Source organism: Harmonia axyridis, chromosome 1, assembly GCF_914767665.1.
Source record: "Harmonia axyridis chromosome 1, icHarAxyr1.1, whole genome shotgun sequence".
NCBI classification, from domain to species: Eukaryota; Metazoa; Arthropoda; class Insecta; order Coleoptera; family Coccinellidae; genus Harmonia; species Harmonia axyridis.
The window spans coordinates 63,346,414-63,361,689 of record NC_059501.1 but is presented as its reverse complement, the minus strand read 5'-3'; the positions used below and the strand labels follow the sequence as shown (position 1 = coordinate 63,361,689).

The 15,276-nt window shown below is 34.4% G+C and overlaps 1 protein-coding gene across 1 annotated transcript in view; it reads right to left on the bottom strand.

Moving 5' to 3' along the window:
* LOC123685683 overlaps positions 1-15,276 on the bottom strand; it is an 18,595-nt gene extending 3,319 nt beyond the window's left edge. The window contains exons 1-4 of the mRNA XM_045625490.1: positions 14,956-15,276; positions 14,384-14,713; positions 11,289-11,973; positions 1,074-3,114 (exon numbers count right to left, since the gene is read on the bottom strand). Of these exons, the coding sequence (XP_045481446.1) occupies positions 1,074-3,114; positions 11,289-11,973; positions 14,384-14,713; positions 14,956-15,162 (3,263 nt within the window). The 5' untranslated portion in view covers positions 15,163-15,276. The remainder of the gene's footprint in view (positions 1-1,073; positions 3,115-11,288; positions 11,974-14,383; positions 14,714-14,955) is intronic.

Sequence of the window (15,276 nt, the reverse complement as noted above, 5' to 3'; positions counted from 1 at the left end):
TGTCACCGACGAAAATTCAAAAAACTTCTCAAAATAATTTTGAATGTCCGTCAAGTGAAGTTGATCGAGATAGCAGACATTGTGAAGGTATCATCGGAACGTTACATCATATCATTCTTGAATATTTGTACATGAGAAAGCTGTGTGCAAAATGGTTGCCGCGCGAGCTCACAATCGATCGAGCAACGTGTTAATGATTCTGAGCAGTGCTTGAAGCTGTTCAAGTGCAATAAACCTGAATTTTTCGTCGATATGTGACAGTGGATGAAACATGGCTCTATCATTTCAATACGGAGTCCAATCGAAAGTCAGCTGAGTGGACTGCACACGATGAACCGAATCCAAAGCGAGAAAAAAAACACAACCGTCAGCTGGCAAGGTTATGGCATCAGTATTCTGGGATGCACAAGGTATAATATTGATTGATTAACTCCAAAAGGGCCAGACCATCAACAGCGATTGTTATATAGCGTTATTGGATCGTTTAAAGGATGAAATCGTTAAAAAACGGCCCCATTTGATGAAAAAAGGTGCTGTTTCATCAAGACAATGCGCCGTGTCACAAATAAATGAAAACAATGACAAAATTGCATGAATAGGGCTTCGAATTGCTTCTGCATCCACCGTATTCGCCAGATCTGGCCCCCAGCGACTTTTTCCTGTTCTCAGATCTCAAAAGAATGCTCGCTGGAAAGAAATGTAGCGCCAATGAAGAAGTAATCGCCGAAACTAAGGCCTATTTTGAATCGAAAGACAAATCATACTACAAAAATGGTATCAAAAAGTAGGAAGATCGCCATAATCGCTGTATCGCCCTCGAAGACAACTATGTTGGATAGTAAAATCGAATTTTGTCAAAAAAATGTGTTTTATTATGGTAGACTGGGGACTTTTCAATTGGCCTGTGAGATGTTTTTTCAAAAGGGAAATTTCTGTGCCAAAATAGTTTGGTTTATAACTTATTACGAATTTTCATTATAGTTTCATAATTTGTCTCCAAAAACCGAATCAACTCTTGTTTAATATAATGATACTGAAGACTTAATATGAATTGAATGGTAAAAACTGAATACCTGTATGCGTTATCCATAAGTCCACCATTACAACCTTGATCTAATTTGTCACAATCCACCAATTCCTGCTCGGAAAACTCCAATAACTTTCCATATTTTATTGCATACTGCCCTTCTACGTTGCCTGTCACACTAAAGGCCCAACAACTACCACAAGAGCCCTGATCCTTGACTTTGGCAACGGCCCCTTTCTCCCTCCAATCGAAAGAATCGGGCAACTTGATATCGGGTATATCGGCCTGCATAAAACTAAGCTCGTTCTCATTCCTAAGCTCGCTTCTGTAGCCCAACCCCTTGGAGAATTCTTCCCTAGTCAAATCTGCGAATTTGGTGGGTCCGTACACCGCTGTACCTTGTTCGTTCCTGTTGAGTAACTCCACGTATATCATATTCTCTCGGAAAATCAGGTATCTGCGAATTCGTTCCAAGGGAGTCGAGTAACTTTTCCTGTGGGTCTTTTCGAATTCTAGGAAAGCATCGTAATGCGATACGTTGTGTTTCACCACCGGAGAATCTAACTTGGTAGATTTTCCCGATTTGAAAAAATAAACGTCAGTTGGGTTGTCGCAAGTGATATTCGTTTCCCTGCCGTTCTCGAGCCAGGGCCTGTTCCAAACCATTATCAAGCAACGCTTCGGCTCAGCGCCCTGCAGTTTACCGCATCGACTCCAGTCTGTCTGATCGTTTTTGTTGCAGTCAGAAAGAACTATTACCGCCTTGATTCTCCACAAATGTCCGGATACTAATTGTTTAGTCGATGAAAGGAAGTCTAGGACTGTAAACTTATTTTCATGGGAAGACATTTCGTCCATGTGTCTTAAGCTTTCGGATATAAACTCCTTAATTTCATCTTCATTGTCCTTCACAAACCGCTGACCTCCAGGCACATTAGCTTCAGATTCGCTATTCAATTCTGTGGCTTTTTCGATTTGCCTCTTATTCCTTAAACTTAAGCTGGAGTCTTCGCAACTTATACGAACGTTATCCAAGGTTCTTACCCCATTCTTATCAGGTAGTCTTTCCCAAAACTTGAACTCGCACACAGTTTCATACGATTTCTCGTTTTCTCCACAGCTTTCCGGTAATTTTTCATCTGACTTTTTACAATCGGAGAGTGAAACTCTAGCCTTGATGTCCCAGTTTGTACCAGCTACCACCTGGCTTGAAGCGGAAATGACGTTCTTCATCTTCAATTTGTAGTCTTTGCCAGACTGAGCGTCCAACGTTAGCAAAAGGTGAGACACGTGCTTGGCGATTCTGGAATCGTCGTTAGGAAGAGGATTATAACCTCCGACGAGCAGTTGACGGGGTTTTCTCACGAGAATATCGCGTTTGCTCCTGTAATTCAATTGAGGATTGTCACATTCGATTTCGACGTTTTCCAAATGTCTCACTCTATTTGCATCGGGCAATTTCTCCCAAAACTTGAAGTTGCACTCGGTTTGGAGTGCGTCTGATCGTGAAACTAAAGCCTTTATACGCCAATTGGTCCCTGCTACCACTTGGGTCGAGACAGATAGAATTTCCTTGATCTCCAGTTTGTTACCCGTCCCAGACTGTGCGTCTAACTTAGTCAGAAGGTTGCCTAAATGTATTTTCGCTTTAGGATCGTCAGTTCCTTTTTGGGTCCAGCCACCAACTAAGGTATCTCTTTTTGATCGGCCATTAGTCTTCAAGTCGTCAACGGTGTAAGTCCCTCCGCCAAATTTTACAGTGATTATTCTACTGTTTAACCAAGGGCGGTACCAGATGTTTATATCGCAGATTTCTGGCACGTTTTTGCAATTTTCTATGGAATTTCCATCTGTTTGACAATCGGTTACCTGTGCTGTGATATCGTACGAAACTCCAGATACTACTTGTGATGTCGCCGATAGAATTTTACCGATTCTGAATAGTGAATCGCCTCTGCTTAGCTTAGTATTCAATAGGTCTATTCCTTTTTCTGCATATTCTTTTATATTCGGATTATTGACATCTATTTCTTTCTTTCCACCAACTAAACCCCTTCTTTCTCTTCTGTGCGCCTCAGAGTTGTTATCTGAAAGAAAATAAGTGTAATTCAATCAAGTCAGTCAAGATAATGGATATAATTAATCAGTTCCTAATTTTAAAATAAACATTTCAAAAATAATGAGAGCAAGAATATCATAGCACATCTTCAATTTCAAGGTTCTAAAGGCTCTATGAGCAAATGTGTGCGATTTGAACTAATCTCATGATTGCATTGATTACTTATAGATATGAGAGTTAGTAATTATCACATGATTGTGTCGAGTTCGCGGACAAAGCATTTTTGGCGATGAGATAGTTACGTTAACTGTTAATTTATATGTATTAGGCCAATTGAAAAGTCCCCGGTCTGATGCACAGATAGCGGTGCTAGTATTAAATCCATATGATTTTTAGTTGGGATTAACCTTCAAACGAAACGTGTCAAAATTCGACAGCAGTCCGACCATTATTTTGTGAGATATTGCGTTATGAGTGTAGCTACTTTTGTTATTTGAATAAAAATGGAAAAAAAGAATTCGGTATGCTGATAAAATATTGCTTTTTGAAGGGAAAAAATACAGTTGAAGCAAAATCTTGGCTTGATGAAGAGTTTCCGGGGTCTGCTTCAGAAAAATAAACCATCATTGATTGGTATGTTAAGTTTAAACGTGGTGAAATGACCACTGAAGACGACGAACGCAGTGGACGCCCAGAAAAGGCTGTCTCCGACGAAAAAATAAAAAAAGTTCACAAAATAATTTTGAATGACCGTAAAGTGTAGTTGATCGAGATAGCAGATATTGTGAAGATATCATCTGAACGTATACATCATATCATTCACGAATATTCGTACATGAGCAAGGTTTGTGCAAAATAGGTGCCGGGCGAGCTCACAATCGATCAAAAGCAACAACGTGTTAATGATTCTGAGCAGTATTTGAAGCTGCAATAAACCTGAATTTTTGCGTCGATATGTGACAATGGATGAAACATGGCTCCATCATTTCACTCCGGAGTCTAATCGACAGTCACCTGAGTGGACTGCACACGATGAACCGAGTCTAAAGCGAGGAAAACAGTCAGCTGGCAAGGTCATCAGTATTTTGGAATGCGCAAGGTATAATATTCATCCAAAAGGGCCAGACCAACAACAGCGATTATTATATAGCGTTATTTGATCGTTTGAAAGATTAAATCATTAAAAAACGGCCCCATTTAAAGAAAAAAAAGGTACTGTTTCATCAAGATAATGTCCGTGTCACAAATAAATGAAAAAAAATGGCAAAATTGCATGAATTGTGCTTCGAATTGCTTTTACATCTCCATCGTATTCGACAGATCTGTAACCCAGCGACTTATTCCTTTCTCACACCTCAAAAGAATGCTTGCTGGTTAGAAATTTAGCGCCAATGAAGAAGTAATCGCCAAAATTGAGGACTATTTTGAAGCGAAAGACAAATCGCACTACAAAAATTGTATCGAAAAGTTGGAAGATCGCTATAATCGCTGTATAGCCCTCGAAGGCAACTATATTGAATAATAAAATCGAATTTTTCCAAAAAAATGTGTTTTACTATGGTAGACCGGGGACTTTTCAATTGGCCTGTTATACATATATAAATATAAATAGTGTTCTTGTTTCATAGCGATATCATCAATTATATTGTGTAAGTAATGTTTTGCTGGAAATGTGATTTTTCAGTTTCACTTTCAAATTTTAAAAATTATAAAAAAAGATAGATAACGAGTTTACCGAATTCATAACACTGGGAAGAGGCATGAAATAAGGCGACTCATTGAGCCCACTGCTCAATATTATTAGGGATGAAATTATGAAATATTCCTGACAGAAAGGTTATAAGATGGGAAATGAAGGTTATATTCTATGTGGATGATGCAGTTCTCGTAGCAAGAAGTGAAAATCTACTTCCAAGACTAAGTACATGGCCATATCCAAATCACCTCTCAGATGTAAATTAGTTGTAAATGGGAGCATCATATAACAAGTGATGAAATTCAAATATTTGTGTCCAGAAATCTCTAGTTCTGATGGCAGAATCAGAAGTAAGAACCCAAGTGGTGACAAAAAGAACAGCCTCACAGATCAATGTGATTTTCATCTTAAATTTCCTCTGGTTCTGACTTCTGAAGGCGCCATCAACATGAAATTTTGTAGGAAGCATAAAATTGTCATCACACGTCCGAGTGAAACATTACATTTCGATCAAATCTGTAGTTTCGAAATGATGAGTAGAAAAAAATTTCGAACAGTCATATACCGCGTGGCCCATTCCAGACGAGGACCTCATTTTGAAGGAGTAAATGAAGATATTTCGAAAATCTTTATTCGGGATGTGTTTAGAGTAGTTAAAAGCACAATTTAAACTTATTTTCATATATGCAGGATGTTCGAAAACAAATATATAAACCAAAATTACACTTTTTCATTGTATATAAATTCAAATCATTATGATATTCTTCAGATCACTTTATCCTTAGAACCACCATTTACGAGAAAATTGCGAAAAATTGAAAATATGGAGTTTTTTTACTTGGTAATTAATGAAGAAACCAGTTACGCCGCCGATACAGACAATGTTTTGTCGGTACTTAGACGTATTGATTACCTCTATGTAGAACAATAATTTTCAACTCTAAATTATACAGAGTGATCAAAATTAATATTCAAAGATTAACTACAAATAATGGCCAAAAACTTTTCGGAGAACCATAAGGTTTAGGTGCAGGAAAACCTAACAAAAATAGTTTCGAAATTAATTTTTACGTTCAATAAGATATAAAAATTTGGGCAGCTTCGTTAGATCTCTTTCGCTTGAAATTACTGTAAGTAACCTAACTTTCATCTCCAGTCTCTATCCGCTTCAGAAATGGGTCAATTTGCTTTATCTCCGAACTAGGTACGTACAAGAAAACACGCCACATTGTTATTGAATCTTTAATTTTCTCGATAAGTGCTTCAATTACTCTAAGGACCTAATGGAGTGATCAATAAAAGAAATGTTGGAAAAACAATAGCACAATTATTTTCATGTCCACCGATTTAAACTTAATCAGCAATCATTCAAAGCAATATTTCACAGTCTTGGCTCGAAATCTCATGTTGAAACTATAGTGCGAATACAATGTCACTTAGTTTGAAATCGAATGTTCTTCGGGGTCCGATTAACATATGTATATTAGATTTGATTTTACTGCTGATGGACGACGGTCCAAACTCTGCTATCCTCACTCATGGACCTTTAATTGTTGATTTTCCAATATTAACTTTAACAGGTTCCTATTCGGATTCGACATTCAACAGAAAAAATGTACCAAACCTAAATCTCATCTATGTGAACAACACCGAATTTGTACATAATTACTTGGACGATTTCTTCGCAACCTACATAGTAAAACCCACAATGAAATATCTGTTTTACGGGCACATAACTCCAGACATAACAAGAGCCGTTCAAAAGTTTTACGTCAAGGATGCCATATTCGTTGATATCTCCACAGGAGTGATTTACACCTACTATCCTTTCAGATATAAAAATATTCAGAAAATCGATTACGATTTGGTGGAAGTTGGAAAGTGTAATAATGGTTCTGGTGTTATAAAACCGCCATTTGATGACAATAGTTGGGATTACAAAGGCTGGACTTTGACTATACAGAATGTGAAATGCAAGTCAGGGTTGATCGCTACTGATGTATTGAAATTGATTGTCAATCATCTTAAACTTGATTACAATTTGACATGTAAAGGCATAAACAAAACATACAGGGATTTGCTAGTAGATCACCTGTTCGACATATGGTTGCACTATCAACCTATCGTGAATAATTTTCGCTTTACCAGTACAATTCCATATCACTTCGATTCTCTTAGTATTTACATTCTAGCTCCATCGACACATTCTGCACCGACTTCCTCAAATACGATGTGGTGCACCATCTTCGCATCGCTTATATTTCTATCGTTCTTCTTGGTTATCGTCAGAAGATACCTTCGAAATGGACAACGGAAGTTGCATCCTCACATCTGCCTTTACCCAGAGTCAATTTTGGCCATTTTTCTACTACTCGTCGAATTCTACTTCGTCTACAAAGGAAGGCTATTACACTATGGAAAATCTACAGAGGTTCAAGACTACGAGATTCGCCAAGAAGACTTTACGAATCGAACCTTCAAAATAGGTTTTCCTGATGATATATCAGTCGTCAGACGATATTTGATCCCTTACAAAAACAGAATCTTATGTCCCAGAATAGAGCAGTGTCTAAGAAGCGTTATTTCGAAAAACAGTGACGGCGTGCTGTTGATGGATCGAAATCATGAACAAATTCGGAGAAAATTCGAAAATGAAACTGTAAGGTTTGTGAAGGTAATTCCTCCGAGGGAAACCAATCACATGGTGGTGTATTGTTTTGCAAGGGGACATCCTCTCGTTGGAGTTTTCGACAAATACTTGCAGTTATTCAGAGAGAATGGCATAATAGAACGCTTCATGAAAAAATATGTGTCTACAGATGAAATGAAACCGATTCATAAAAAATTGGGTTTTGAAAGTTTGCGAGCAGCTTTCGTTTTTTTATGCATAGGATTATCCGTAAGCTTGGCAGTATTTGTTATCGAAGTCAAAACAATAATTAAATTCCGAATACGAATTGTGGATTGATGCGTATATCTGTTCGAAATTTTTTCCCATTAAAAATTCTTAACTGCTAGTACTTTTATTCACTTTATGCATTGCTGTACGTTGGGTTAAAGTTGATGCTGGAATCACCAATCATAATGATCTTAACATACAGGGTGATTCACCGCGATGGCCTCTTCGACGTTTATGGAAAACTTGAGACAATCTTTCCCCCTAAAATATTTTTAGATTTCTACAACTACCGGCTATACCGGAAACAGACTACTACTTGAGTTTTTACCCCAGGCATTGCATAAACCTGAAATTGTCATAAAAAATCTATCTAATTATGCAATAATATACTGGGTGTGTCATTTGAAATAAACAAGTAGAAGAGATCTGGAAATATTTAAGGGGGAAAGATGATGGTCTCAAACCTCAACATGCAAATTTTCAGCACAAAATTGTGTTCAGTTTTCCATAAACTCCTGATAGGCCAGCGCGGTGAATCACCCTGTACACAGAGTTCTAATATTTTTTTCATAAGAATAGGCAGTATTTCGTAGAATGTTAAAATGTAAATGTTACTCGAAGAATGTATTATTATTTTTTCCTCATCATAAACTGTCAATTATCGAAGAAAATTTATATTTTATGCGCATAAGGTTATTCAATTTCACACCAAGAGACAATGAATAATGAATTAAAAACTTTCAAAGAAAAATATTTATTGATAGTTCAGTGTCAAACATTCTTCTTGAATTTAGGAACTACTGTTGTGAATTATACGTTAAGATTCTCGTAGAGAAATTTTTAAATGTTTTCTTCTGTTATGTTATAATAATAATTATGGTTTATATGCCATAGATTTATTATATAGTGTTTCATATACTATTGTTTGTAAGGAATTTTGACTTTTTTTTTCTTGCGTAGAGTAAATACCTGTTCTTATTATTATTAATCACTTCGACTATTTTCATATCTATTTCTGGGCCGATTTCTGACAGATGTCCGGCTCTATAATCTATTCACTTTAGAAATAAAATGGTGTCACACCTTGTGTGATTTTGCAACCAACAAAAATTTCTTGGTACTGCTTGAAATGTTATCTAACTGCATCTGTTTTTTCTATTGATTCGCTACATATATTTCGAATATATTTTGTCACGAACAACTACTGTACTTGCAGCCGTGAATATTAAACGACAATACTAAAATATGTATAGCCACCCATTAGCGTACCAAATGTATTTTAGTTACTTGATTTAGCAACTTGCTTCAGCTAGTTGTGTTCAGTTTCGAAAAATTGTGAAAAATTTCCTGATATTGCATACACCAAACCAGATCAATTCTAAAGCAATGAAGCGAGAACATTAAATTTGAATGACACACAGAATTCAAATCTATGATCATGCAAATGATGAATAAAAACCAGTTTATTCTTAATATTTTAACATCACTTGTAAATAAACTACAGTGAACTAAAAAATGTCCAAGTTAATACATAAAGCTTCATGGAATACCAACGGCCTTCTAAACCACAAAAATGAACTGCCTTCATGAATATATCTAAAATAGATATCATTTATTGATATCTGAAGCGCAATTCACTGAGGAACAGTTTCCAGCCTTCCAAAATATATAACTTACTCTGCTGGACATCCAGCTGATGCAATATACAAGGCCTAATAAAATAAAAGCAAGGGTTCCACAAGGAAATATACTGGGTCCATCTACCTAATCTATACATCTGACAATCCAGAAAATCCAAATACCATATTAGCGAAGTCAGTACAAGTCACATTCACCAATAAAAAATAAAAGTATGTCTTCCAGTCAAAATAAATGAACACTGGTTACCAATTAAAACAGATGCAAAATATATTGGCATCAATCTGGACCAAAGCCTCACTTCGAAACCACACATCCTAGCCAAAAGACACAAATAAACATAAAAATCCGACAAATGTATTAGCTCATAGGAAGAAAATCCAAGTTTTCTCTTCAGAATAAGAAACTGATCTGCAAGGCAATAATTAAACCGATTTGAACATACGGTATCCAATTCTGGGGATGTGTTAAGAAATACAATACCAAAATAATACAGAGATTTCAATCCAAAATAATACACTTGATAACAGATGCGCCAACAGATCCAACTAGACTAGACTATACATAATGATTTAATGATACCATTGATGAAATCAGAAAACATTCAATTAAATCCCATCAAAACTTGGAAGGACATGAAAGACCAACTGGCTTAGAACCCCTTCAACAACAGAAGATTACAACGAACTTGGCCATTTGACTTTAATTCAATTATTGATTGTTATTGTTATTTTACAAATAATCAAATTTACCTAATTTTTGAGACAAGTTGATTGTAAATTTCAATAAAGTATCAAAAAATATGGAGCGTGTTCGGAGAGTAACTGTACTTACTCTAAGCAGAGGTAGAGAGTAGGATTATGGGAGTACGGATTGACTATAAATATTTAATTTCTGCCTTTCCTCAGAAAGCTATAGGCTGAGTTTTCATATTCATGAAGATAATGAAACCATCATCAGAACCAAGCTTATCGGCGGCATTTATTAAAACTTGAGATCTCATTGACACATGCCGAGGTCGAGTCGGAGAGATATTAATAATTTCAATATTCTAGGACCGGACTCATCATTCCTCATTTATAGTTTCAATTTTTGACTACCGACATCGCCTGTAAAGTATTGTTGAATTCTATAATAAATATTTCATCGACAAAAGATTCAAATGTAAGGCAATAAATGATATACAGAAGTTTTAATGTAATTATTCATTCTTCACGGTCAATACAATCAAATTGTAGTAAGTACATGCAGAATGTTTAATAAGATATGTGTCCCGACTTAAAAACAGTGAACAAGAGGAACTTTATACGCATAAAATCGGTGCTGATTGACAAATTATCATAATTTAAAAGTTCTATAAAATTTCATGGATATCTAAAACAAATTTATATCAATATTGCCAATGGGATGAAAACTTGCTTGTAATTAGGAAACCTTACCATTAAGGTATAGGAACATGTTATAACGTCTGAAAGGAAATTTAATTTTTTTTCAATACATCTCATGATATACAGGTCATTCCATTTAAAAAAACCCACTTTTTATCATTTTACTGTATCTCGTTAAAGCCTGTGATTTTAAATAACACTGTATGATTAGGGACAAATTTTATTACACATAAATGATACACGAGATTTTGGTAATCCATACCCGAAATTTTAGCTTTCTAGGATTCCAAGTAAATCAATCAATTACTTGAAAACTGTTAGAGATACGGTTCTTCGTTCTAATATTAAAAAACTTTTTCAGAAAAATCTTTTATCATTACTTTAATAATCAGCAAATATCGAAGTTTATTCCAAAATGTGTGAAAATTTTTTTTTTCATTAATATTGAAAACTTTTCAAGAGTCTGCCTCTTTATTACGTACTACTACTAATCATCAAACAAACGCAACTACCAAAAAAGAAAAAGGCTACGATTAGGAAGAATTTAGAGATCTAAATTGAACCTGAAAACATTTACTCACCAGTTGCTGAATGCATCTCCTTCAAATCAGATGATTGAGAATTAAACTCTGCATCACTATTTTGTTGGTGCAGGAACTTCTCTTGAAGTGGTTCAGATGTCGAACTTAGTTTTGTATCTGTTAATGAAGAGGAGTTTTCATTTTCATCTTGATTTATAGCCATATCTGTAACAATAGATATTGGATGATCTTCTGTTGCCAATACCTCTTGGAATGTACTTGAAGCAATATTGGATTGGCTACTTTCATCGAGTAAGTTATTAGCAGAGGATGTTTCCATATTTTTCACTGGACCAGGCTGCAGCATTGCTTTATTTTTCGTTGATTCAGGCACAAATTCATTGGAAGGTATAATTTGTGCATCTATTTCTTTCAGAATATCGTTTTCGCTCAGTTCTGATTGCTTGGGATAAAAAGACTTTTCTTCATATCTATTCTTTCCTGTATCTACTCTATTTATGTCATTGGATTGATGCTCAGGAAATACTGGTATGAAAGTTTGAGTCTGTGTACAATTGTTGGATATTATGTTTTTAGGAGATTGATATCCTGGTTCTTGGAAAAATTTAACTGCACAATACATATCTTCCTTAGAATCTCTGATGCATTCCTGAACACTAGGGTTGCAAAGATGTGGTGGACGCCCAATAAGGACAGTCAAAACAAAGTTTACACCATTTGTTACCTGAAAACAATTCATGATGCTTCAGTTGAATAAGTTTATTAATGGGTCAAAAAATAAAATGCTGCCTAATAATATATTACTAGGACTCTGAATCTGAACCAAGGAATTATCAAATGTCAGATCAATGACCAAAAGGTAAAACGTGGCATATGATATTCAACAGACAAGAAGGATGATCTGAAATTTAATGGGGTTGTTCTTTTGGTGCTTGAGAGTTATTGTTTATCTTAGCTGAAAGATCGGAATTTATTCCTCGCAGTTTTGAGAATGGGATGAAACCCGAAAAATGCATGTCTACGAGATTTTATATATTTTAATAAAAATTGTGAAACGCATAGTCAAGTGTTTTATTTATTTTCTTTTATTAATATTAGGTAAAAGAGTGTGAAAATGTCAATATCTAAAGTTATCAACAAGAGAGTTATTAATATATTTTGGGAATATGTATTCCGTTTGAGTTCTACGCTGGCTTGCAGTACCAAGTTATTATAGGAAATGCACTAACCAGATGTTTTGGTAGTTAGATCTCCTAAAGACCATGAGAAAACGAAAATACAAGTACTAAGAAAAATAATTTCGAAATTAATAATTTCTGCAAGTTAGATTGTAAACAAAATTATATCCTTGGATGCACTTTCTGGTGATATTAGTAATTTTGAAAACATATGCCTTCAGTAATATTTCTATCAAGAGCATCCAATTAACATCCTTATTATTTGTCGCTAGATACTATACTTATAGTCTAATAACATTTTTAAGTCACTATCCACACTGAATAAAGTTTGTAAGCTGAAAAAAATAATTCCAAATGGAATTACCAGATGGCGATATCCTTGTAAGTGACCATACACATGCTCCATAGAACTTTGACTTTCGGAGTGAACACATGTTTATTGGAAATTCATTTTTAACTGTATTTGTTTCACCATTTCCATTGAAATAAACATATATTTATTATTATTATGAACTGCAGTTCATTACCAATTAAGAAATTTTGAATACAATTATCACTGACAAATGGAAAATTAATTTGGGTAGAGTAGATAATGAGAAAGGCTTTTATGGAAGCTCTAGTTTTATGGAATATTTTGAGAGTATTTGATATTTCTATCAGGACAAATGCTCATATGCCAACAGCCTCTCAAAGTTTTATCAAGCATATTTTTCATTGATATATTCCTATTCTGAAATGGTTAGTGATAGAATTCCAAGAACTGTTATTTCTGACTGAAAAATGCTGACTGTTAGTTATTACTAATCAGGATATTTTATTTTATTTATTTAGAGAGTAGGTATTTTACTATTACAGAATTTATTCTCAATTTAATTTTGAAGTTATGAATTTAAAGTATCTTATGTTGAATTCCTGTTTTATACAATTTATTTCAAGTTAAAGGTAAAAGGTCAAAATAGATTTGTTTTCAAGAGGAAGAATTATATTTTCTAACTCTTAGTATTTATGGATTTTTTCATTTAATGAAATGTTTGATTAAGTTTGGGTGCCACCTATTCTGATTTCAATCTTAAACTCAATAATTCAGTTTTGAATTATTTGCAATAAAGTTTATATCACAAATCTCCAATAAACAATGTAATATTTAACTTAATCTCAGTATGACTCTGAATCAAAGCATTTCGAAATTTCATCAAAACTAGTATAAACTGCCTACAAATTTGTCCTATTTCTCATATCTCCAACGCTTTGTAACACTCCAATGTAACTTATATAGAGTCCTCAAATCCTTCAAATACATTTTTTTTCAATTAGTGTTTCCATTTTTTGATATTTGTAGATACTGATATGGTTTATTTATTGATAAATTTGTCCAAACAAAAATAATAGGATCAATAGAGGATTAATCATTTATTTTCATTATAAATGATCCCAACTCCATTTATAATCACAGTATTGATAACCTCAATAATTTGACCTTCATATCGACTAATTATTCAACATATATTTAATTATAATGGTATGAGACGCATTTCTTGAGAGGAATTTGATATAATACATTATATTTAGAAAAGGGCTATTATTTTATAAATATGAGCTCTAATGATAATCTATTTCTCTACATATTCAACCATTGCATTTGCGTTTTTTATTATTGTGTCCAATTATAAATTCCAATAATTCATGTTTTCGTTGAATGAACTCTTTGATTAATTAATCTTGGTTTGTTTTTGCACTAGTATTTTTTGATAATATACGTTTTCCATCCATCCATTAAATATTAGGTATACTTTCCTTCGCAATAACAGAAGATTATTACCTAATATATTCTCCATTCAGTACATACCATCATAAAATATAACTAAGTAGTGACTCATTACATTTATTTAAAATTCGAAAAATTGTCTCTCAAATATTTGGAAGGGCACCTTAAATCTACAATGAATCAATTCTCACCTCCCGTTGAATCTTTAAGATTTTAATCAAGCTGTATTTCCTTCCTTTTTCAGATTCTATATGCTGCATAACATTTTTTGCTAATTCTTCCACACCTTTGGCATTTGGATTCATATCAACCATACATCCTTCACAATGCACATCTTGGATTGGAAGAGCAAGGGGTTCCTCAATGGGTAAATTTGGGTTACAGTCTACAGAAATTACCTGCAGTTGTTCATTAGGTTTGACGAAAAGAAGACCTCTACAATCAGCACTTTCATAGTTGCACTGTTCACTCGGAGATTTGCATGTTAAGGTAGCTGTAATGTCCACCTCCAAGATGTCTCCCTGCGGATAATATTACTTGTTTGAATAGGAAATGATTACAAGTTTCCTTAAAAATAACATACTGAACTCTGAGATATGGTACAGTAGGAAAATACGTCTCATTCAGAAAGTAATAATATTATCTTCATTTATTTTTTAATTAGAAGTAATTTTACTGTCAGGGGAATTAATATTATGGGGAAATTTCATCATTCATTCCTTATATCAATCACTTATAATTTATTTCTGGAAATGTATCATACCTTCAACCGAGTGTGCTTAATTTTTCCTGAATTATAATTAATAATTGCACCAACGTCATCGTTCAAAAATTTCAATATCAAAGGGAGACTTTCACCAGTAATCCTGTCTTGTGCTTCTTGATCTATCCAGAACTGACAATGAGCAGATAAAACACTGAAACACAAAATAATACAATTCAAAATAGAGATATTCCCCATTGTTTTCATCAGATGGCTTCTGTCATCTCAGTCAAAACAAACATCCACAACAGTGAAGATTGGGCAGAGAAATGTCAATTTGAAGTCGAATTCAGAATATTCTCTTGAAACCGATTCCTTTAT